The 23694-nt window shown below is 36.1% G+C and overlaps 1 protein-coding gene across 1 annotated transcript in view; it reads left to right on the top strand.

Moving 5' to 3' along the window:
• The first annotated feature begins 1379 nt into the window (after positions 1-1379).
• LOC114652792 (parathyroid hormone-related protein-like) overlaps positions 1380-23694 on the top strand; it is a 60321-nt gene continuing 38006 nt past the window's right edge. The window contains exons 1-2 of the mRNA XM_051920734.1: positions 1380-2051; positions 2280-2400. Coding sequence (XP_051776694.1) covers positions 2294-2400 — 107 coding nt within the window. The 5' untranslated portion in view covers positions 1380-2051; positions 2280-2293. The remainder of the gene's footprint in view (positions 2052-2279; positions 2401-23694) is intronic.

Genomic DNA, 23694 nt, shown 5'->3' with positions numbered 1-23694 from the left:
CTTTACTGGCATATAATAATTTTTTGTCTTTTTAATTATGTACCTACAGTATCAAATGCTATTGTAACTTCAGCCTCACCCTTTAATTTTGTCAATGTTTTTATGAAATCTCTCCAGCTGTTTACCCAAAACAGGCATGTGTGATTTTGCTAATTTCAAAAGAAGAAAAAAACTGTCAATTATCTGGATATGATGCATTCACTTTCTTTTGATCTTCTGACAAGGCAAAGTTTATTTCAGGAATATCTGTCGATTGAAAAGAATGTTTTAATATTATGCCAATATTGGCAATACAGAAAAAAACAGACATATGATGTGGAACATCAAAATAAAAGACACCACAAAATAAATAAATAAATAAATAAATACTGAGAAAACTATAAAATAAATGACAACATCTCTGCTAATAAGAAGATTCCAATTTTAGTATTTTAGTAAAATTAATACAAGCTCATATGTGTTAAAAACAGTCCCAGGGAAAGTGTGAAATTTTCTTTTTTTTTCTTATTTTAGTTCCAAGAACAACTTATAGTGTTGAAACAGCGACATACACAAGAAACTGTTTGTATATGTGATTTTGCTATGTATTTTTTGGATGTGATTTTTAAAGTAAAAATTAAGAGATTATGATGTCAGGCTAATTTGTAATCCTGTTGCTCAGACACAACCATAACTGTAGCTATAAATGCTAGATTTGCTTGATATCTGGTTTCTTAGGTGCATCATTTGGTCTCTACTAAAAGTGATTGTCATTTCATTTTAGTCAGTCATTTATTAACAAAAGGAAGAAATGACCAAGATTATTACAAAACTGATTTAATCAGTGCCTCATTGCCAGCAGCTTCAAAGAAATAAATCTTGTCTTATAAATTGTACATTAAAGAAAGAAAGAAAGAAAGAAAGAAAGAAAGAAAGAAAGAAAGAAAGAAAGAAAGAAAGAAAGAAAGAAAGAAAGAAAGAAAGAAAGAAAGAAAGAAAGAAAGAAAGAAAACTGTATTCAGTTTATTTAGAATTAGGTCTATACTAAAACATTTCCTGTTTAAAGTCTGCTGGACAGAAATAGTACCAAATTTTCATATGTAAGAATGAGTCTGTTTGTTTGCTTTTCTATCTATCTGTGAAAGGGAACATGATCTGTCTAGGAAAAGGAGTTGTCCCTGTCTATGAAAAGGAAATTATTTCTCATTTTGAAAGAAAAAAGGATGAACATGAAATTGAAGAAAAAAGGAAAACTTTGTTCAAACTGAACCAGCATCAAAACATATCCAAATGAAATTAGACATGGGAATAGGAGGTGGGGTTGGGGGGTGGGTGTCTGCTCATTCAATTTCCAAGGGATGCATATGTCTTATGCTGCAAATGTTTACTTCAGTGTAAAAAGAAAGGCTGCAATGCATCTTTTTGTACAACTGTGCCTATGTCTTTTTAAGGAACTCCCATGGAAATACTAAAGTACAGTTCTGGCTCACTTCATGCAGTCAAGGGGGCCTCATCTTGAAGCCCACGTTCCAAGGGCGCCACCTTCATGCCACCAGCCTGCTTTCTAATAAGCTAACAGACAGGAGGAGATGGGGCCAGAGCTTGTTGCCACATTCCAATAAGTTCACTGCTCAAACCTGCACTTCCAGTGAGCTTTTAAACTTTCTAATCATTTCTTCCTCTGCTGTACAGTACTGCTGTGCTCTGCTCTAAGTGGAACAATATTTTTCTTGTAAAAGTCCCTTTTAAATTGGTACTTTCTGCAGTCAATCAAAAAAGGATTTCTTTTTTATTATAAGAAAAAATTAAGGGAGGTCTGGATCGAAGGATTCCAAGGAAAGCAGAAAACTGATTAAAACAATCTTCCAAGCAAACAGTAAATGCCTAGAACAAAATTAGGATTAATATCTTCTGAACTTTGGCTTCTTCTCTAAGTGATCTTCAGAATGTTCTGTTTCATTACAGACTGAAAGCTCTTGTGAGTTTGAGATTTTTTTTTTCTATTTATTTATTTATTTTTCTCTTTGTGGCAGCGGACAGCAAAACCACAGCAGCAGGCTTAACTAAAGAAAGTAAGTTTGAGGTCTTCTTCTTTGGCAATTTACATTACATCATTTTATGTAAAGAAATGTTTTGAGTATGTATTAGGGTTAGGAGGTTATTCATTTTCATTCTTCCAATTCTGTGTGGTCAGATGGGCTTCTCCTAAAAGAAAATACACGTTAACATAAGTATTATTTCTTTTCAGATAATAAAATGGTATTAATTTAATCCTTCACTTAAATCTATTTTTTCAACAGATTCCTATTTAAAAATGCTTTGTACAGGACGAATCTTTCAGCAGTGGAATTTTGCAGTGTTCTTACTTTGCTGCTCCATTCCAACATATGGGCAAACTCTGGATGCTGTTAACATCAGACTGTGAGTTGCTGTTTTTCAAAATACTGACTTTTACTGTTATTTTGTTTCATATTTTTTTTATTCTGTTCTCTTTTGAATTTTCAGTCTATACAAATTACTAGTGCTTGAAACTGAAAAAATGTTGGATGTTGTGAATAGCATCATATATGTATATACATGTCCATGCATAAAGTATGTGCTTTATGTTATTATATTACACATATAAATTCACAAGGACAATTTCACAAGGAAAAAATCTGTTACAGTAAATGCAACATTTAAGTTGTTACACGTAAAAAACATGATTTATCCATCCAGTCATCTATTTTCTGACCTACTCAACCCAATGCAAGATCACAGAGTGGTGTGGAGTTTATCCCAGCAGCACCAGGCAAAGAAAGAAACTAACATGATTCATGTCCTCTAGCACACGAATTTAAGAACAAAACATCTATATGGATATGTATGTGTATCTAATACACTTCTTCCACATGTAGAATAAATTATATAATTAATTGGTTTAGAAGCTATTTCTTCTTAATTCTGCTGCATGTATTATTAATTTAAATGTATTTACATATTAGCCCACTGTTTCAGTAAATCATTACATTTATCATGCAATTATCAGAAAATCTTTCAAAATGTGAAAATTCTATTTTTTCCCACTTTCTTATTTTTTTATTCTTGTAGTCTTGTATGGTGGCATATTTGGTGTTTGATTACCTGAGTCCTTCTTCTGGGGTCTCAAATTTGCTATTTATTTTCCCATTTCTTGCAAATCTTTAAAAGTTTGTTGACTTCAAACAAAACAGACTAAATATAATCCAACATGTTCTTTTGTGAATCATATTAGTGTGTATGCTGGAGGAAATAATGTCAGGTGGTAGCAAGACTGACTAAAACTAATATTAAACAGCACAGAGATTAATACATCAGAAACCTTTGATCTTCACACCAAAAGTCAGAAAGATTCAGCAGAGCAGTAGTACAAGGTGCACCTGCCAGGTTGTCCACCTTATGCAGAAATATGAATTTGACAATAACTGCAACACAGGATATATACAGTAGACAAATATTTTTAGAAGAGCATTTAATTACTTCCTTAGTACTGGGAACTGAAACAGACATCTTACACTGATTTTTTGTCAAATGTCAGATAGACTTTCTGGATGAGAAAACAAGAGAAAATGAAATACACATTTGTCAATAAATGTAAACAATTATTCCTTTGGGCTAGCAGGGAAATAAAAAGCTAGGATTTAATAGATATGTATCAAACTCATTTTTTAATTCCCTTAATTTAGCATGAAATATTAAGCTACTGATAAAAATAACATTCTCATACTCACTTAACATGTGACAGTGCTCAGATCCTGTGGAGAGCTATACAAAAATAAATTGAATTGAATTAATCAAATTAAGTGTCTTATGGGTCCAGAACCTATCCGCTATAGCACTGGACTAATATAAGGGCCAGCCCTTGACATGGTGCCAGTCCATCGTATGGCCCACTCACACTCACACAGTGCTAACTTGGAAAAAGCAGTTAACCTAACAAACACAGCACTGGAGATGTAAGAGGAAAACCAGCACTGCAGAAAGTATACCCCTATAGATATAGGGAGAGCATGCAAATTCTACAAGGAGATTGTGCATAATTTGATCTAAGGATACTGTACCCTTGTAACATTAGTCCTTCCTTTTCTACCACAGAGCAATCTTAATTTGAAAACTACATAAATCAAAGCATTTTATTATGGAATACTACTTAATACTCTCATATTAGAACTCTGAAAGTGTATTTTCTATAAGGTTCAGGAATTTAAATGCATAACCAGTATTAAATAAATTAATAAGTGATTCAGTATCATTTTAGTGTTGCATTCTCTTCAGTGCAAATGGAAATAATCTGCCTTTCAACAATCAGTCAAAGTGCAGGTTATCCCATGCTTTAAAAGGATTAATTTCTAAAAAGTTAGACAATTATTCCATTTCCATTTAGGGATCTTTGCTGCACTTTTGCATTACTGTCATCTGTAACTACAGAATAGCAGTAAAACTATTTTTGTACTTCATAAAAGTTTCCAGCTAAACTTTGGAAAGAAAAAGATGCAAGAGTGCTTAAATGCAAGCAACGATTTACATTAATAAAATAATTTGCTTTTGCTAACATCATCTAATTGACATTATCTGTAATCTTTTCATGTTTGTGTTGCTACTAATGATAAAGCAATGATGTCCTGCCACATATTTAACACAGCTTCACTAGTCAAGGTCAGAGAGAGGTTAGACTAATAAACGCCTTTTACTTTCACACATGTGGCTCATAGAACAGTACAAAGCACTAATAAACAGAAGAAATCCTTCTTGCCTTTTTTATATACGGTAAACTCCATTCAGGCCACATACTGCAAACTCAAAACAAATCGGCCACCAGCTATAAAATTAGGCTCTTTATCTAACTTTTTGACAGCACCCCTTTTAGCCAATGCAAGAGAAAGCTGATAAAGGACATCAGAATTTCTGTATAATGGTTTAAGCTCTGAAGAAATTCTGAATTCTTGTAATGAAGCTCATAACCTTAAACAATAATATATAAGAGACCTTCACCTAAATAACACTTTCAGTTTTTTACACCAATTTTGGGTTACTAGATGGCATTGTCCTCCAATATGACATGCTGAGTCTCACATAAATCTCATTGTTTAGGCATGACTAAGGTCGCCAAAGCGTTAAAGAATTCCAGGAGTCTATTTAGAGTCATTGTATTCTCTATTAATTATTCAGAGACCAACTTTAACATACATTTTCAAAGTTTCTTTATTTCTTTTGGAAATAGGTAAATAATGACTGCAAAACACTTGCACACTGACTAGACACTCAATGTCTATGTCTACATGTACTGTATCTTGCTCATATAATGCATTGCTGTTATATGCATTAATGTAAATACCCTCAACCTCCAAAAAGACAATCTAAAATAAATCTCTAGAACAACTGCAGCTCAACATATGTGGCAAGCACACAACATCAAGAGATGTAGTTTTTCTTTCATGAAACATCAGGATGGGAAGGATGCTTGATCAAAGTGACTTTGATCATACTGTGATTGTCCGTGCCAGACATGGTTCTTCTAGCATCTAATAGCTGCTCTTCTGGGATTTTCATGCGCTACACTTTCCATACTTTTACAAAGGATGGTGAGATAAGCAAAGAACATCCAGAGACAGGCAGTTCTTTGGACAAAAACACTTTGTTAATGAGAGAAGTCAGAGAAAAATAGCCACAACATTTCTGTAAAACAGTACTGTGCAGAAGGGCATTTCCAACTGTATAATGTGTCAGAACATGAATTGTATTGGCTATAGCACCACAATACTATACATTGTTCCACTCCTCTTACCTACAAAGAGGAAGGTGATGCTACAGTGGAAATGTGATCACCAAAATGGGACTATATCACCTTGTAGGACAATATTCATTTCTGTTATAAGATGAAGATTGTGGAGGGTCAGAATTTGCAGTAAACAGCATTAATCCATGAATCTATCTTAATCTGTGTTAACAATTCATTCTCTTTATGGTAGCGTAATGATGTAGGGAATGTTTTCTTAACATACTTTAGGCCACTTAATACCAGCTGAGTGTCATCTGAATATTATTATCGACAAACTTTGTTGCTGATGATGTGCCTCACTTAGGGGTATAGTGTATGTTTTTCCAAAAGGAACCTGAAGGTAAACGAGCCATATCATCAATGTAATACCACAAACATGACAGTAACTTCAGTTTACATCCAGTGGCTTGCACAGACCCCAGATTCCAAATCAGTAGTGAACCTTTAGGATGAGGCAAAATGGAATGTTCTCAAATGAATTTATGGACAAAAAAATCTGTCAGGTCAGGTTGGGAAACATGCACTGGTACATGTTACTGCACCTACCACAGGACAAAACAGCTCAGGATCCTGGTTGGCAACCCCCCAGGCAGACACGCGGTCCAGTCCCACTTCCCAGAAATGACCATCTATCTGCCGCAGCCAGGTGTTAGGTGAGCATCAGCTTGACAGCATGGTGCTTTGATCAGGTGGTGGTGGCACAGATCACCACCACAGAAAACTGGAAAAAGAACAGCAGAGAAAGTAGGGGTTAGTACGGATTTCGGAGCCACCCTGAATGATAATGAAAATTAGATTAAGCTAAAATGAACCTACGAGAAAGCCATGGTAAAATAATGTATTTTTAGCAGTTTTTTTAAACTGCTCCGCTGTATTAGCCTGGTGAATTTCTATTGGTAAGCTATTCCAGATTTTAGGTACATAACAGCAGAAGGCTGCCTCACCACTTCTTTTAATTTTAGCTCTTAGAATTATAAGCAGGGACTCGTTTGAATATATAAGGTTATGATTAGGAGTGTAAGGTGCAATGCATTCTGAAACATAGAATGGGGGGAGATTATTTAATGCTTTGTAAACCATAAGCAGTATTTTAAAGTCAGTTCTAAATGACACAGGCAACCAGTGTAGTGACATAAAAACTGGAGAGATGTGTTTGGATTTTCTTTTCCTAGTTCAGATTATAGCAGCTGCATTCTACACTAGTTGCAATCGATTGATGTTTTTTTGGGTAGTCCTGAGAGGAGTAGTAATCTAGCCGACTGAAAACAAAAGTGTTAACTAATTTCTCAGCATCTTGCAATTTTATAAGAGGTATAACTTTTGCTATATATTTTAAATGAAAAAATACAGTCCTAGTGATCTGATTAATATGTGATTTAAAATTCAGATCAGACTCAATAGTTACCCCTAAATTCTTTACCTCTGTCTTGAATTTTAATCCTAATGGATCAAGTTTATTTCTAATACCCTCATTATATCCATTTTTGCAAATCACTAAAATCTCTGTTTTCTTCTTATTGAGTTTAGGAAAATTACTACTCATCCATTCAGAAACAACAACAACAACATTTATTTATATAGCACATTTTCATACAAAAAAGTAGCTCAAAGTGCTTTACATAATGAAGAAAATAAAAATAAAAGACAAAGTAAGAAATAAAAATAAGACAACATTAATTAACATAGAATAAGAGTAAGGTCCAATGGCCAGGGAGGACAGAAAAAACAAAAAAAAAAAAACTCCAGATGGCTGGAGAAAAAAATTCTACCTAACAAAAATGAAATAGTCCTCTTTGTGTTTAAGGTTCTCACGGAAGGACTTGATGATGATGGTCATGCAGACTTCTGGCTTTTAATCCATCAATGTTGGAACATCACGGTGCTTTGAGTAGATGGTGGTGGCGCAAGCTGCCACCACAAAGAAACCGGAAAAAGAAACAGAAGAGAGAGTAGGGGTTAGTACAGATTTTAGAGCCACCATGAATAGTTATTATAATGAATTGGATATACAGAGTATCAGGATTAAATTAAAGTGAAGTTATAAGAAAGCCATGTTAAAATAATGTGTTTTCAGCAGTTTTTTAAAGTGCTCCACTGTATTAGCTGGGCGAATTCCTATTGGCAGGCTATTCCAGATTTTAGGTGCATAACAGCAGAAGGCCGCCTCACCGCTTCTTTTAAGTTTTGCTCTTGGAATTCTAAGGAGACATTCATTTGAGGTTCTAATGTTACGATTTAGAATATAAGATGCCAGACATTCCGATATATAAGATGGGGCAAGATTATTTAAGGCTTTATAATCCATAAGCATAATTTTAAAGTCAATCCTGAATGACACAGGTAACCAGTGCAGTGACATCAAAACTGGAGATATGTGCTCGGATTTTCTTTTCCTAGTTAGGATTCTAGCAGCTGCATTCTGCACTAGTTGCAAACGATTTCTGTCATTTTTGGGTAGTCCTGAGAGTAGTGCGTTACAGTAATCTAGTTGACTGAAAACAAATGCGTGAACTAATTTCTCAGCATCTTTCAATGATATAAGAGGTCTAACTTTTGCTATGTTTCTTAAGTGAAAAAATGCTGTCCTAGTGGTCTGATGAATATGCGATTTAAAATTCAGATTACAGTCAACAGTTACCCCTAAACTTTTTACCTCCGTCTTGACTTTTAATCCTAATGCATCCAGTTTGTTTCTAATAGCCTCATTGTATCCATTATTGCCAATCACTAAAATTGCAGTTTTCTCTTTATTTAGCTTTAGAAAATTACTATTCATCCATTCAGAAATACAAGTAAGACATTGTGTTAGTGAATCAAGAGAATCAGGGTCATCAGGTGCTATTGATAAATACAGCTGTGTGTCATCAGCATAGCTGTGGTAGCTCACATTGTACCCTGAGATAATCTGACATAACGGGAGCATGTAGATTGAGAAAAGCAGCAGACCCAGGATAGAGCCTTGTGGAACACCATATAGGGTATTATGTGTCTTTGAGTTGTAATTACCACAGCTAACAAAGAATTTTCTCCCTGCCAGGTAGGATTCAAACCAAATTAAGACACTACCAGAGAGGCCCACCCATTGACTAAGGCGATTTCTAAGAATATTATGATCAATGGTGTCAAATGCGGCACTCAGATCTAGGAGGATGAGAACAGATAAACAGCCTCTATCTGCATTTACCTGCAAGTCATTTACTACTTTAAGTATTGTGATTTGAAAACCTGACTGAAATCTATCAAGAATAACATGTTTATTGAGGTGGTCATTTAACTGCATAATGACTGCCTTCTCTAGAATTTTACTTAAGAAAGGCAGGTTAGACATGGGTCTAAAATTTTCAAGAGCAGAGGGGTCAAGATTATTTTTCTTAAGTAGGGGTTTAAGTACAGCAGTCTTAAGACAGTCTGGGACGACCCCCGTATCTAATGACGAATTTACTATGTCAAGAATATTATCAATTAGCACTCCCGATACTTCTTTGAAAAAACTTGTTGGTATTGGGTCAAGGACGCAGGTGGAGGGTTTCAGTTGAGAAATTATTTTATGTAAATCAGGTAAATCTATCCTGGTGAAAGAATTTAATTTGTTTGTAACGGAGTACTGGGGTTTAGGAAGATCCTCAGTGTTGGGGAGATATACTATGTTATTTCTAATATCATTAATTATTTGACTGAAAAATACAGCAATAGCCTCACAGGTTTTACTGGAAGTACTTTGGAGGCATTCCTTTGAGTTACCTGGGTTTAGCAGAAGATCAATCATCGAGAATAAGACTCTGGGATTACTAGCATTGTTATTTATAATCTTAGAGAAATAGCATTGCCTCTCAAGATGGACTGTTATTGTATTCTGTTATTTTAACCGTTAATATTTCATAGTGGATAGTTAGTTTAGTTTTCCTCCATTTACGCTCAGCTCTACGGTATGTTCTCTTTAGATCAGACACTCTTTGGGTCTTCCATGGTATAACAATGCTAGAAGATTTTTTAACTGTCTTTTCAGGTGCAACTATGTCAACAGCAGCTCTCACTTTAGTATTAAAACATTCCACCTTACTATTTACATTATTCTCGCTATTATAGTTGGCACTATAAACGGACTGATTGCTTAGAATGTTTGTAAGTTTTAAAGCTGCTGATGAGTCAAAGAAGCGTTTTTTAACAATATGCTTCTCATGAATGTTTTCTATCAATATTTCTACATTAAATAGTAGAAGAAAATGGTCTGATAGACCAATATCAATGATCTGCCTTACATCAACTTTTAGTCCTTTAGTAATTACTAAGTTTAACGTATGACCTGCTTTATGTGTAGGCTGATTAACAAGCTGTCTCAAATCAAGAGTCCAGGAGGTTCATGAATTCTTTTACTTTTTGGTCACACTGATTATCTATATGAAAGTTAAAGTCGCCGACTATTAAGAGTGTGTCATAGTTCATAATTAAAATTGACATTAAGTCAGAGAATTCCTCAAAGAAAGACGCATTAAATTTAGGAGGTCTATACACGGATAATACTAGAATGTGAGAATTTCCATGAATAACAACGGTGAGATACTCAAAGGACTTGAATTTGCCAAAACTGACATCTTTACACTTTAACCGGCTTGAGTAAATGTTTGCTAGGCCACCACCTCTTTTTCCTTGACGATCCGCACGAGTAAAACTGCAATCCGGAGGTGCAGATTCGATTAAAACAGCTGCGCTATCAGAGCCTAAAATCAATTTTTCTATCACTAATAATATCGTTGATAAAAAAAAGTCTTCTTAATTAAAGCTCTAACATTTAATAGTGCCATATTTAATGTTTCGGAGGGGCAGAGATGAATACTATGTGCGTTATTGATATTTGGAACAGGAACCAAGTTATTTTTGTTAGCGCTGCTCTGTGTGTATAAACACAAGTAAGACATTGTGTCAGTGAATCAAGAGAGTCAGGGTCATCGGGCGCTATTAAGAAATACTGTTGTGTGTTATCTGCATAGGTGTGGTAGCTTACGTTATGCCCCGAGATAATCTAATTTAACGGAAGCATGTAGATCGAAAAGAGCAGCGGACACAGGATAGATTCTTGTGGAACACCATATAGAATATCATGTGTCTTTGAAGTATAATTACCACAACTAACAAAGAATTTTCTACCTGCCAGGTAGGACTCAAACCAATTTAAGACACTGCCAGAGAGGCCTACCTATCGACTAAGGTGATTTCTAAGAATATTATGGTCAATGATATCAAATGTGGCACTCAGATCTAAGAGGATGAGAACAGATAAACAGCCTCTATCTGCATCTACCCGCAAGTCTTTTACTACTTTAAGTACTGTGATTTGTTCTAAAACCCGACTGAAACTTACCAAGAATAGCATGTTTATTGAGGTGGTCATTTAGCTGCATAATGACTGTCTTCTCTAGGATTTCACTTAAGAAAGGCAGGTTAGAAATAAGTCTAAAATTTTCAAAAGCAGAGGAATCGTGATTATTTTTCTTGAGCAGGGGTTTAATTACAGCAGTCTTAAGATGGTCTGGGAAGACCCCCATATCTAATGATGAGTTTACTACGTCAAGAAAACTATCAATTAGTATGCCAGATACTTCTTTGAAAAAACTTGTTGGTATTGGATCAAGGATGCAGGTGACACTCTTTGAGTCTTCCATAGTATAATAGTGCTAGAAGATTTTTTCTTTTCAGGAGCGACAATGTCAACAGCAGCTCTCACTTTAGAATTAAAATGTTCCACCTTACTATTTACATTATCCTCGCTATTGTAGTAAGCACTACAAATGGACTGGTTGCTTAGAATGTTTGTAAACTTTGAAGCTGCTGATGAATCAAAGAAGCGTTTTTTAACAATATGCTTCTCGTTAATTTTTTCTATCATTTCTGTATTAAATCCATCCATCCATTATCCAACCCGCTAACTACAGGGTCTGCTGGAGCCAATCCCAGCCAACACAGGGCACAAGGCAGGAAACAAACCCCGGTCAGGGTGCCGGCCCACCTCAGGGCGCACGCACACACCCACACACCAAGCACAATTTAGAATCGCCAATACACCTAACCTGCATGTCTTTGGACTGTGGGAGGAAACCGGAGTGCCCGGAGGAAACCCACGCAGACATGGGGAGAATATGCAAACTCCACGCAGGGAGGACCCGGGAAGCAAACCCAGGTCTCCTAACTGCAAGGCAGCAGCGCTACCCACTGCGCCACAGTGCCGCCTCTGTATTAAATAGTAAGAGAAAATGGTCTGATAAACCAATATCAATGATCTGCTTCACATCAACTTTTAGTCCTTTAGCAATTACCAAATCCAACGTATGCCCTGCTTTGTGTGTAGGCTGACTAACATGCTGTCTCAAATCAAAAGAGTCTAGAAGGTTAATGAATTCTTTTACTTTCAGGTCACATTGATTATCAATATGAAAGTTAAAGTCACCAACTATTAGGAACATGTCATAGTTCATAATTATAATTAACATCAAGTCTGAGAATTCCTCAAAGAAAGACGCATTGTATATAGGAGGTCTATACATGGACAATACTAGAGACCTGAGAAACTCCATGAAAAACAACTGCAAGATATTCAAAGGACTTGAATTTGCCAAAGCAGACATCTTTAGACTTTAAGTGGCTCAAGTAAATGTTTGCTAAACCTCCGCCTTTCTTACCTTGGTGATCCACATGAGCAAAGCTGTAATAAGGTGTAGACTCAAATAAAACAGCTGCACCATCAGAGCTAAGCCACATTTCACTTACAATACAATAAAATCGATTTTCCTATCACTAATAAGATCGTTGATGGAAAACGTCTTGTTGGCTAATGCTGTAACATTTAATAAAGCCATATTTAATGTCTCAATAGAGCAGAACTGAATTGTAGGAGTGTTATGGGTATTTGAAATTAAGTTATTCGTATTAGCGCCACTCTATGCATATTCTTCATTTAATCTATAGTCTGTTTTCATAGTTTTAATACAATGTTCATCTAGAGGTGTGTGTGTAATTAAATTATTTTTCTTTATGCCTAGATTTTTTACAAACACTGTGGTTGAGGTTAATTATTAGAGTATGATATAGTGCACTTTCGAGGAAGATTTTGGTACCGAATGAGCATGTCCTGGCAAAGCATTTTGGAAAGGGTTAGGAGTAATAATAGAGAGTCAAGAGAGACGAATTACTTTAGAGATGTTTTTGAAGAGGACCCGGGCGCCAAATCTAGTAGGATGCAGACCATCCCGCTTGAAGAAATGCGGCCTCTCCCAGAAGGGGTCCCAGTTGTCTACTAACCCGATGCTTTGTCTCTCGCAGAAGCCTTTCAGCCAGATGTTTAATGCCAGCAGATGACTATAATACTCATTCAATCTTCTAACCAGAGGTATGGGACTCGATATGAAGATTCTTCCAGCCGGGCTCCTCTCCTTCGTGGCTTTAATTAGTGCTGTGAAGTCCGCCTTGAGAATCTCTGACTGTCGGTATCTCACGTCGTTTACCCTGGCGTGTATTACAATGGCTCCCACTGCCCTGTCCTTGCGCCTCTTGAAGACAGTTGGCACTCTTCTCATAACATCTTGAACACAAACACCGGGAAAACAAGAGACGAAAGATTTCTGATTAGGGCATGGGATGTTTAGGCTTCCTACGATTGAATCTCCAATTACAAATACATCACCCAGGGTTGAAGGCAAACTGGGGGAATGGACAGGGTCGAACCGGTTCTGGGTTGAGATGCTTGCCTGTGCCGATGGAGGTGATCTAGCCTTAAACCCCAGCCTGCTTAGCTGAAACAGGTGTGGGGGTGAAATTCACTTGGCCTTGAAAGTGAGCGGCACGGCGTGAAGTCAATGTTACTGAACTGTGATTTGTTGTGACGATTTCATATGTTGGGGAGGATTTTTCCAGTAGATGAGCCTTCAAATCCCTCAGGTGCCTCCATCTGAACAAGAGTTTCTGGATCTAGATATTGAGAGCCTGGAGTGCCTCGACAACGTGATCCATCTCACCATTGGCCATTGTCTGCTTCTGCTTTCTGCCCTAGGAAGGAATGAGAGATAGAGGTGGTCAGAGTGTCCTCCAGACCACAGATGGTGTGCCACTTGCACACAGATTCCTCTAACAAATACCACCTCCCTCCAGGCACACTGGTAACATCAACACAACCCTCAGCAACCTTCAGGGTCTTGTCATGGAAGGTCTCCCACATCACATTAGGATCAGCAGTCGCACCAAAATCTGCAAGTTCCTCACACAAACTGTGGGCAAACTCATTAGAAACAACCTGATCTTTATAGTCTGGCCAAGTCCAGCCTCATTCTCCAAGTAGGTGGTAGTCTATTGGACTTAAGCTGGATCTTCAGAGTAGTAACAACAAGTGTGTAGTCAGAATTCACAAACTGGGTACTTGTGTAGACTCTGCAGTTTTGTAAGAGCCTCCAGCGTCTGAGGATGTGATTGATCTCCTTCACTGCACCATCAGTACTGGAGTACCAAGTCCAACAATGTGGCTCAGGGTGTGGAACCAGGATCCATTGATCCGCAGCCCCTGGCCTTTTGTAAAGTCAAGGAAAATGGAGCCACTTTCACCTCGGTAGCCAGACCCATGGAGACTGACACAATCCTCATAGCCATCCCTGTCAGGGCCAGTAGTCACATTGAAATCACCCATGACCAGACGAGTGTCACCTTGCAGGCACCCATCACCTACCGAGTGAAGCTGCGAATAAAATGTCTCCCTCACAGAGACATCATTCACTCACTCAGAGCATACACTGAGACAACAGACAGGGCACCATGAGAGTGCCTTAAGCTGAGTCTCATAATATACTCGTTTAAAGGAGTGACATTGAACACCAGCAGAAGGAGCTGATCCATTACAACAATAGATTCTCCCTGAGTATGACAGCCTTCAGAGCGACCAGACCAATAAGAGATCTGGCCAGTCCCAGGCCTGCATACCTCATAGAGTACATCCACTGAAATGCAGAGTTTCTGAAGCTCCTCTGACAGCAGAGAAAGATGATCATCACAAACAAGACATTCCATGTGCTTACTTGAATGGGCCACCTCAAATCGGAACCTGAGTGCTGCCGTGCAGCAGGCGATGCTTCAGCATCACACCAATTCTGATCCCCAGCAGGCCTGACATTGGCTCTACCGGTGGTTTTGACTCTTCTGGGGATGAAGCTCCTGAGGGCTTTCCCCCATCCCCTTCATAGTGCGAGCAGCTTACTTCCTATGAAGTAGACATATTCTGAAATCCATAGAGATCATTCATGAAATAGCAGGAAATTGTGAATATTTTTCTCTTCCAGATACAAGTTTTAGACAAGACAAATGAAACTTGTCTTGACCAGACGTATAGATCAGGCATTTGACCTTGTCTTTAAAACTTATGCATTTCAATTTATTTGCATCTTAAAATGGAAGAGCAGTCACCACATGTCAAGGAATGGGTTGCATAAGGAAGAATTCCATTTGGCATTTCCCCTCTCCTTCACTTGTTTTGTATCACTGAAACCAGGCATTATACTGTAAAATGGCTTTTAGTACAGCATGAAAATAAAGAGCAATCATATCTTTTTACGTAACACCAGATTTTCATTATCTCAATGTAGAATTGCCACATTTTTGTCAGGAGAACCTTGAGATGTATTCCTCAGATATATTCTGACTAGTGGAAGCTCGACTGAGTATCATATTCTTATGACATGGTCAAAATAAACTACTGTATCTGTGTTTAATGGCACAGTCACTTTATTACTTACACATCTTCTAAAACTCACATTCAATAGCACATACAACAAGAACATGACAATACAGACAACTGACTAAACTAAACAAATATATTTTTGTGAACAAAGTATAATATGCAATAGAAGTGAACATGAATTCACTTAAAATTAATCTATCATAACCAACTCTGTATATGATCACAAAGAATGATATCTGCAGGAACAATAAGTTAAGACTGAAACTGTCTGTTGGTTTAAAACTTGTTAAGAAGGTTTAAAACAATTAGAAAGAAAGAATATTTTGACCAGCTACTGTTTATCCTTCGAAACATGAATCTCTGACCTGAAAGTTGGAGCCGGAATACTGCAAGTAGAGAATCCTGATTGAGAGGATTAACACCTGCTTTCCATGCAGTTTTCTTGTTCTGGTAAATTTGGCTGTTGGATCTTTGTTATTTTGCTGCTTTGTTTCATAATATGACACGTACTGTTTTTTTGCTAACATTGAAATTTCCAAACCATGCCAGAAGAACATAAATTCAGTTCATTCCAGTCAAAGTTTTTTTAAGTAGTGTTGTAAATATGGGATTTGAGATCAACATTATGAGACAATTCGTTTTGATTAAGTAGGCTCATCTGAAAATTTATTAATGTACCTGTGCATTTTCAAATTTATTTCAACATCCTCATGCTTATAAATTTTATATAAATCAGAAAGAGGACATCATCCTTGAAGAGACTCGTATGTTCACCTCCAAGTAAAACAGACAACCATTCACTTGCATTTTTCCTGACAAAATGGCTGTTAGTCTTGCTACAAAGTTAAACGCACAACTGAAACCTTCAAACGAACTGTTCTGTAAGAAGTTAACACTGAATGGTATTAAAATTATAATAGTTGCTTAATGTGTTTTAACATCCTCCATGCAGTAAGAAAAAAAGGTGAAGTAACAACAGCAACTTCTACTTCTCTATTGACATCTGGAACCAATGTTCCCTTCTATCTATCATTTTTTTAGTTAATGTTGGAGCCCTGTCCAGGGTAGGTAGCCCTGAATTTGATTGAGAATGTAATAGTAATGTTTAATAGTAATGTTCCATTATTAATAAAGTAAGGGCTACTGGGCTGAAGTCATGAATCATGTTAAGGTATTTATTTGTAGCTGCTGGAATTGCCCAAATAGGATACAAGCCACATGACTCTGAATTTGATTAGGAGGGTTCAAACACAGATGGATGGACACCTGACAATAAGAGCAAAAAATTTCTACCTGTTAAAACTCTGGTATGCAGCCTTTAAAGATAATTACAATATTGGACATTAGAAGATAAACTGATTTATAAATAGAGTTTAACTAATTCTGGCTCATTTATACATGTGAATTTCAGATTTGACTTACACATCCAAAAATGGAATCCACATATAACAAAATAAATTGTTTAGCATTTTTATATTGTAATTTAGCTTTCATCATGAGCTCATGTTTACTAGCTTTAAATCTTCCTATATAGCACAAAGTTTTGCTCGCAGATTTACTGATTTGTCATGGCCAAGTGTTTTGTATCAGGGACAATGTTACATTACATTTAGAAATAATCATTTTTTCTGTTACTTTACATTTTGTCTGTTTCACAGCGCTGTGTTTTTTAAATCCTTAAAAATCCTATCTCTTTCTGGCAGTCTTGACAAAGCATTTTCTGTATTCTAAAATCTAACCAACTCATGGATGTTAACTCCATTTCAGGTGAAAAAAGCATTTTTTTCAAAACAGTTCAATCCACTGGGTATCCTAGATCCTATTTCAAACACTTAGATATCAATTATATGAAATAAGCTCTCACCAGAGACTCTACATTAATACCCACTGAATAAAAAAAACATGAATGAAAGAACATTTCTGAAAAGAATATTTGACAATGACTCTGCAGTGCCTTCTCCAGCACAAATAAAAAGGAAGCATTCTGGTTTCTTCCTGATTCTGGAGTATATAATTCACAAAAGAAAGAACAGATCATGATTGTATTTAATTTAGGTAATTGGTTTCAAAAAGGCTTGATAAATGTAATATTCACAAACTAAGATCCAGGAAACAATGCAGTAAGAATGAAAGTCTGGTGTAGATAAAAAGGCTACTGATACTGTACAGCTAAGGCAAAAATTATTCACAAGACAAAATCAAAGTAATTATATACAATTTTACCAGGTAACTGCATAAATTATTCACTATATGAATATACAATGAACGTTCTAATATAGCTCTATGCTTACTCAATAAATGAGAAATACAGTCTTATGGAGGATTAAGATCTTTACCCACACAGTCGCTATTTGCTGGATTAACTGACTGCTAATATGTATACTTGTGTGCTTAACAAAAGTACGAGTCTACTGCGTATGAATTGAAACTGCAGTAATAATACATTCAGAACTGATAAACTAATCTAACATACAGTACACATGTTCAAGATGTGGGAGGAAAATATTAGTACCCAAAAAAGAACCCATGCAGACACAAATAGAAAGCACAACGACTAGACAGACAATGAAATAAATGGGATTTAAGCAAAATCTCTTGTAACTCAGTTGTAGAAGAATGTAATATATTTGCTATGGGGTCAGGTTGAAAACCAGGTGGTGGCTCTTTTTGATCGTTTTACGCATCAACTTTAGATTTTCATAGGCGTTTTGGACTCCTCTACATGCCAACCTTATTGGTATCTGTAAATCATCCTAAAACATGGCTGTATTACATGTGGCTCTCACGTCACATCCAATTTTAGCGTTTGCCTTGCATACTTTAAACTAAAGATAGCCTTCAATTTCTCTTGATAAGAATAGGAGGATTATAGAAATGACTATTTGGGCTGGTATTGAAATATCTGAAAACATAGTGTACAAATGCAAATGCTGCTACCACACAGTTACAAGATACTTTGCGTAAATCCCATCTATTTCATTGTCTGCCTAGTCCTTGTGCCTTCTGTTCATATCTGCATAGGTCCTTCTTTGGGTACTAACATTTCCCTCCCACATTTTAAAGATATGTATGTTAGGTCAGTTTAGTAGTTCTGAATGGATGCACCTAAGATGGACTGTCGCACCTTCCAGAGTTGTTTACTTGCTTTGTTTCCAGTACTGAAGATTTTGTGCAATTAGACATAGTATTTGATTTTTGATTTGACTTGCGATACTTTATTAGTCCCCAAGTAGAAAGGGTCTGTGAGGTGAAATTATATATTTGACAGTGTCTGTCTATATCATCTAAGGGTGGAGTGGTGGCTCTGTGGCTTAGGATCTGTGCTGGTATGTGGGAGGTTCAAATCCCATTACTGCCAGAAGGGGTCTTACTCCATTGAGCCCTTGAGCAGGACCCCTAACCTTATAATTGCTCCAGCGGTGCTGTATAATGTCTGACCCTGAAAGGTCATGCAAAAGGACAATTTCCCCCCAGTATATAAAAAAAATCAATGAATTATATTTTCAACTGGATTTCATAACACTTTATATAAAAACTGATTATTATACTAAGAAATTGATATTTGCAATTTTACAATAAAAGCAGCTGAACACTGAATCACTGAATATTTTTGGAATATTTAACTCCAAAACACAAGAGTTGTTAGCTTGAACTTTAATTGTAAGGATAAAAAGAACCTCACACAATGATATGGACAGCACATAAAAAGAACGGGCACAGGGCGAGCAGAGACGTTTCATCCCACAAGCGGTTTGTAACGAAAGGGCTTTGGATCAGCCTCAGTGATGCCTTCAGCATGTCTAAGGAGATGAATTATTGTCAACTAGTTGTGCAATGGCAGGCCGAGAGTCAATGTTTTTATTTTTGGCGGATTAGAAAGTCAGGATTATAGTGGAGAAGAAACAGATACTGTATGTCCTAAATTGGTCCTCATAGAAGCAGATGAATAGTCACATGTTGGCCAAGAAACACAAAGAAAGTAAGTTCTTCAAAATGGTGGATAATTATTGCTCCATTCTTCCTTTCAGATCCTTTAGCCATTTCATTTAGCCTATTTTGCACTTCTGTGATACATTTAACTTTAAAAAAAATCAGTCATACACTCTTCACCCTCATTAACACTAGAGACCACCAATTCTGAATAATATAAGATATTTGTGGATGATATGCATTAGCATTTTCTAACTGCAAATAATGTAAAGTTAGCAGTATGATTTAACAGTCTTCTGAGTAAACAGTAGCAGTCACACACAGTTCAAAGTCTATAAACCTAAGACCTTGGAGCCCACCCCTTTCCCTTTCTGCCACCAGGTTTATTTGCAGGGTGCAGGCAAAAGGAAAGGTTACCACACTACATCCTGTAGAATGTTTCTTTTTCTTTGAGAATTGTGTGGCAGAACTAACACAATCATGCAGAGAAAAGGGACTCAGTCTGAATCCAAGCATTAGGTGCAGATGTCCATCAGGATCTATGCCAGCTGTTACAGTGAAGGTCTTACCAAGGCATCTTGATTTATTTTAGTTAGGTGTGAGGATTGGGAACTTTGCTGATATAAGGTAAATACAATATGAAATTGTGACTGAATGTGTGCCAAACGTTTGCAAGGGTTGATTACTTTAAGTAAAAACACATTGCCGCAAGTTGACCTTGGGATTTTGTGTTGTTATCATTTACTTATAAAATAAAAGATGTTTGAGGGTGGATGCAATGTAAAAATAATTATAGTTTTTTTTGCATTAAGTCCACCGAACAAAACCAGATCGTTGTCAGCATGTGTGTCTATACTACATTCAGACACGCCTAATGAACAAAATAAGAAAAAAAATGTTTTAAGAAATCCTTGAAAACTTAGGGCACAATGATTGTTGTACATTTTTTTAACTTGAGTTGGCAGGAACAACTGCGCAATTTTAATATTTGGTAGTCCAAACTGTTAACATGTGTGGCGACCTCACATTTAGATATGAAAGAAAAAATCCATTGCCCATACCTACAGGCACTATGAGGAAAACAATGTGAATGATAATTTTTAGATGATAGATGAAGATGGAAACTGCATAACACAATGATGAGGAAGTAGTCACAAAGGATGGATGGATAAGTGGATTTTAAATTTGGTGTCTTACGGCTAGACAATGAGCATTATAATTATTGACATATTTTGTGTATTTTTCACACTGAAGTGTGTGTACTTTTATATTGGATTCCCATTTGAAAAAAGGAACTGAATTATTAATGTAACTGAATGCCATAGCAAAAATGTAGATCCTATGATCAATATTTCAGGAATATACTATGTTATTCATGAACACATGTAGAACCTGCAAAATTTTGTTTACTTTAGATAGCTTGTTAAAATGCAGTTATATTGATTAAGGTATATGTAGAGGTCTTGGTCTTCCAAGTAATTTCTGATGTTTAACAACTATATTTGGTAGATGCAATGCAGTTATCCAAGGAGACATTAAAGACTGGGATGCATATTGGTTGTTAACTTACTTTTTTATTTCAAATGAAGTATGTTTATGTATATGAAGTGACCATCTGAGGTTCATACTGTATGATGAGTCAGAGGCAGGGGCTTAACCAACAAACCATTCTTTCAAATGCAGTGCTCTAGCTACTTTAGCATATTGCATGCTTCTGCTGGTATAATTTCATCCTAATAAAATTACCGGTCTAAAATAGGCCCTGGCAGTTTTAAGGCCATTTGCTACATGCTTATAATCCAGCTAAGAACTTTATAATAATGCACAACCTTAGACCTCTGTCATGTACCAGTTCTATATTTTGGATAATCCACTATGATCTATTATAGATATGATCTATTTTCTAATGCCCCAATCAACACACCAGTAAGTTTAAAGATTGAAACCATCACAAAGTAGTTTGCTTAATTATTTATCAAGTGACAATATTTTGTGCATCAAAACACAGCTAATAGATATATCAGTGTTCAAGATAAGAGTGTCTCTCTTATCAAGTGGCAGCAATCGACTACACTGTCATTTGTAAAATTAATTTATTACTATGAAAGGGTTTACCAGGCCTGAGACTAGTTATTACATTATGTTGTTTTCTTAAATGTCTTAGGCTTTGCTTATCGAATTTTCTTTTAGATATGGTGTTTGCTCTTTTTGAAGTGGTGAGCCACAGCATCTTTATTTTAAATTGCTGTGCAATGACTTAACATGAGAATGGACTTTTATCCTGGTAGCCATAGTGCCTTAGTGAAATCTAGATTGACATCAGGCCAGTCAGTATCTGCTGTAGCTGCTGACCACAGTTCCTTTATAGTTGTGTGACTTACAACCTCAAGTACTGAACTTTAAGGCACAAGCCTGCCAAGCTCACTTATTGCCTCTGATTCATTTGTGTGACCCTCATCAAGTCACTTACTCTTCCTTTAAACATTTTTAAAGCATCCTGATCCAGTGAGTCACCTTGGCTGAAGGTGTCTGCAAAATTAATAATAACAAGAGATTTATTGTATTTCAGGTTTTGTAGGTTTTTTTTTCTGAACTTAATGTAAAAGAAGTGCCTGTTCTGTTCTAAATTGAGTGTGTATATTTGTATCATATGATGGACTGACACCCCATTGAAGGCTGGTTTGTGCTACTGGAATAGCTTCTGATACTGAATTGGGTTTTATAAAGGATGGCTAGATGGAGGTTTACGTATGCCTGACTACTGCATCATTTTCTCGTTTCCATTTCCTATAATATTGTGATGCTCCTACACAGCCTTGACCCCAGTTATATCACATTACATCACTTGAGTCTACTTTATACACTACAGCAGTGCTTTGATTTATTAAACGAACATGTGGGCTAAAAAGAGGTCTGTTTTTGATAAGGATTCCTTTTCCCTCATTGCTCAATATAAATTATTTGGATTGAGAATCTGGTAATACCAACTGCAACATGAAACACAGTTCAGTCTAAAAATCTTACAGAAATCTGTGTTTGGATTTCAAAATCTTTTGTGAACTTCATAATATAAGTACGTGGACTACAAATTAAGAATATGAGTAAGTGGACTACAAATGAATATTAATGAAAATTTAAAAATCAGGAGTTTAACCAAACTATTACTCTTGTAGAGATTGTAGGACTTCTTTGGTTTGAGTGCTGAAATTCGGGAAATTCTGGTCTTTATTTAGCATTATGGCCAACTGTTAACAGTGATTACTCTTAATTGAGAAGTGACACAAGTCAGTCACAATGAAGTAATGTCACATAGTAATAAAAATATATAATTGATTTAAAAAATAAAAGTCTAAAGATTTTTATTTTATTTGTGAAACTCTTTTTACTCATGCAATGCTGCACAAACTTTTATTTAAAAAATTAACACACAAGCTGCTAAACCTTAGAGTGACCATTGCACAACAGCACATACACGCAAGTGTTGTTGGGTATATAAAATTCATTTTGCAAAACCATGTGTAGGTTTAGTTTGACTGTTTCCAATTATGCATGCTACTTGTGACACACAGTTTGTAATGCCAGTGACCTTTTTACTCTTAACCAGTAAGCATTGTTTTCATTGCACTTTGAGCAGCTATATACTTTACATATATACCTTGATTGCCTGATGAAAATAATGCCAATGAGCACAACTAATAAACAATAAATGTTTTATAATGGCTCTATATAGATATGGGTAAACTGTTACTTTGTTTTTATGAACTAATCCTTCCTTATCCAATTGTGAGAATTTTAAAAATACATGTGCTTGGGGGTTGGCAGGAATTCCAAGATCCAAATGATTTATTTTTTCCTCCAGCAGTAACCTTTTGCAGAAGTACTGCAAGTTGGAACAAGTTCTTAAAGGATGTGTAAAGAAACCAACATTTTTTAGATTCAAAGACTTGAAAAAACCTTGGTGGAAATACTAGAAAGTATAATTTTAATTTAAAAATGTAAGCAGAAACATACTATATGCGCAATGAAACTGGAACGGTGAATCTTTCTACCCTTATCTTATGTATGCAGTGTTTCATTATGTAGTGTTTTCTGTTCTGTGGAATGATATTTTGTTCTTTGGTATGACACTTGTAAAAGTGTACAGCTCTCTAAGCTTTTCAGTGTCCATGTAAAAATAAACTGAATTAAATGTAAGGGTCCAGCTGGATTGTGAAAACTGACACTAAGCTCCACATATAGGTTTCAAGATGTAATCTCCCCTTTTAAAAATCATTCT

Source organism: Erpetoichthys calabaricus, chromosome 1 (genome assembly GCF_900747795.2).
Source record: "Erpetoichthys calabaricus chromosome 1, fErpCal1.3, whole genome shotgun sequence".
NCBI lineage: Eukaryota > Metazoa > Chordata > Cladistia > Polypteriformes > Polypteridae > Erpetoichthys > Erpetoichthys calabaricus.
Note: the sequence above shows the minus strand (reverse complement) of the source record. Positions and strands in the feature narration are given on the sequence as shown.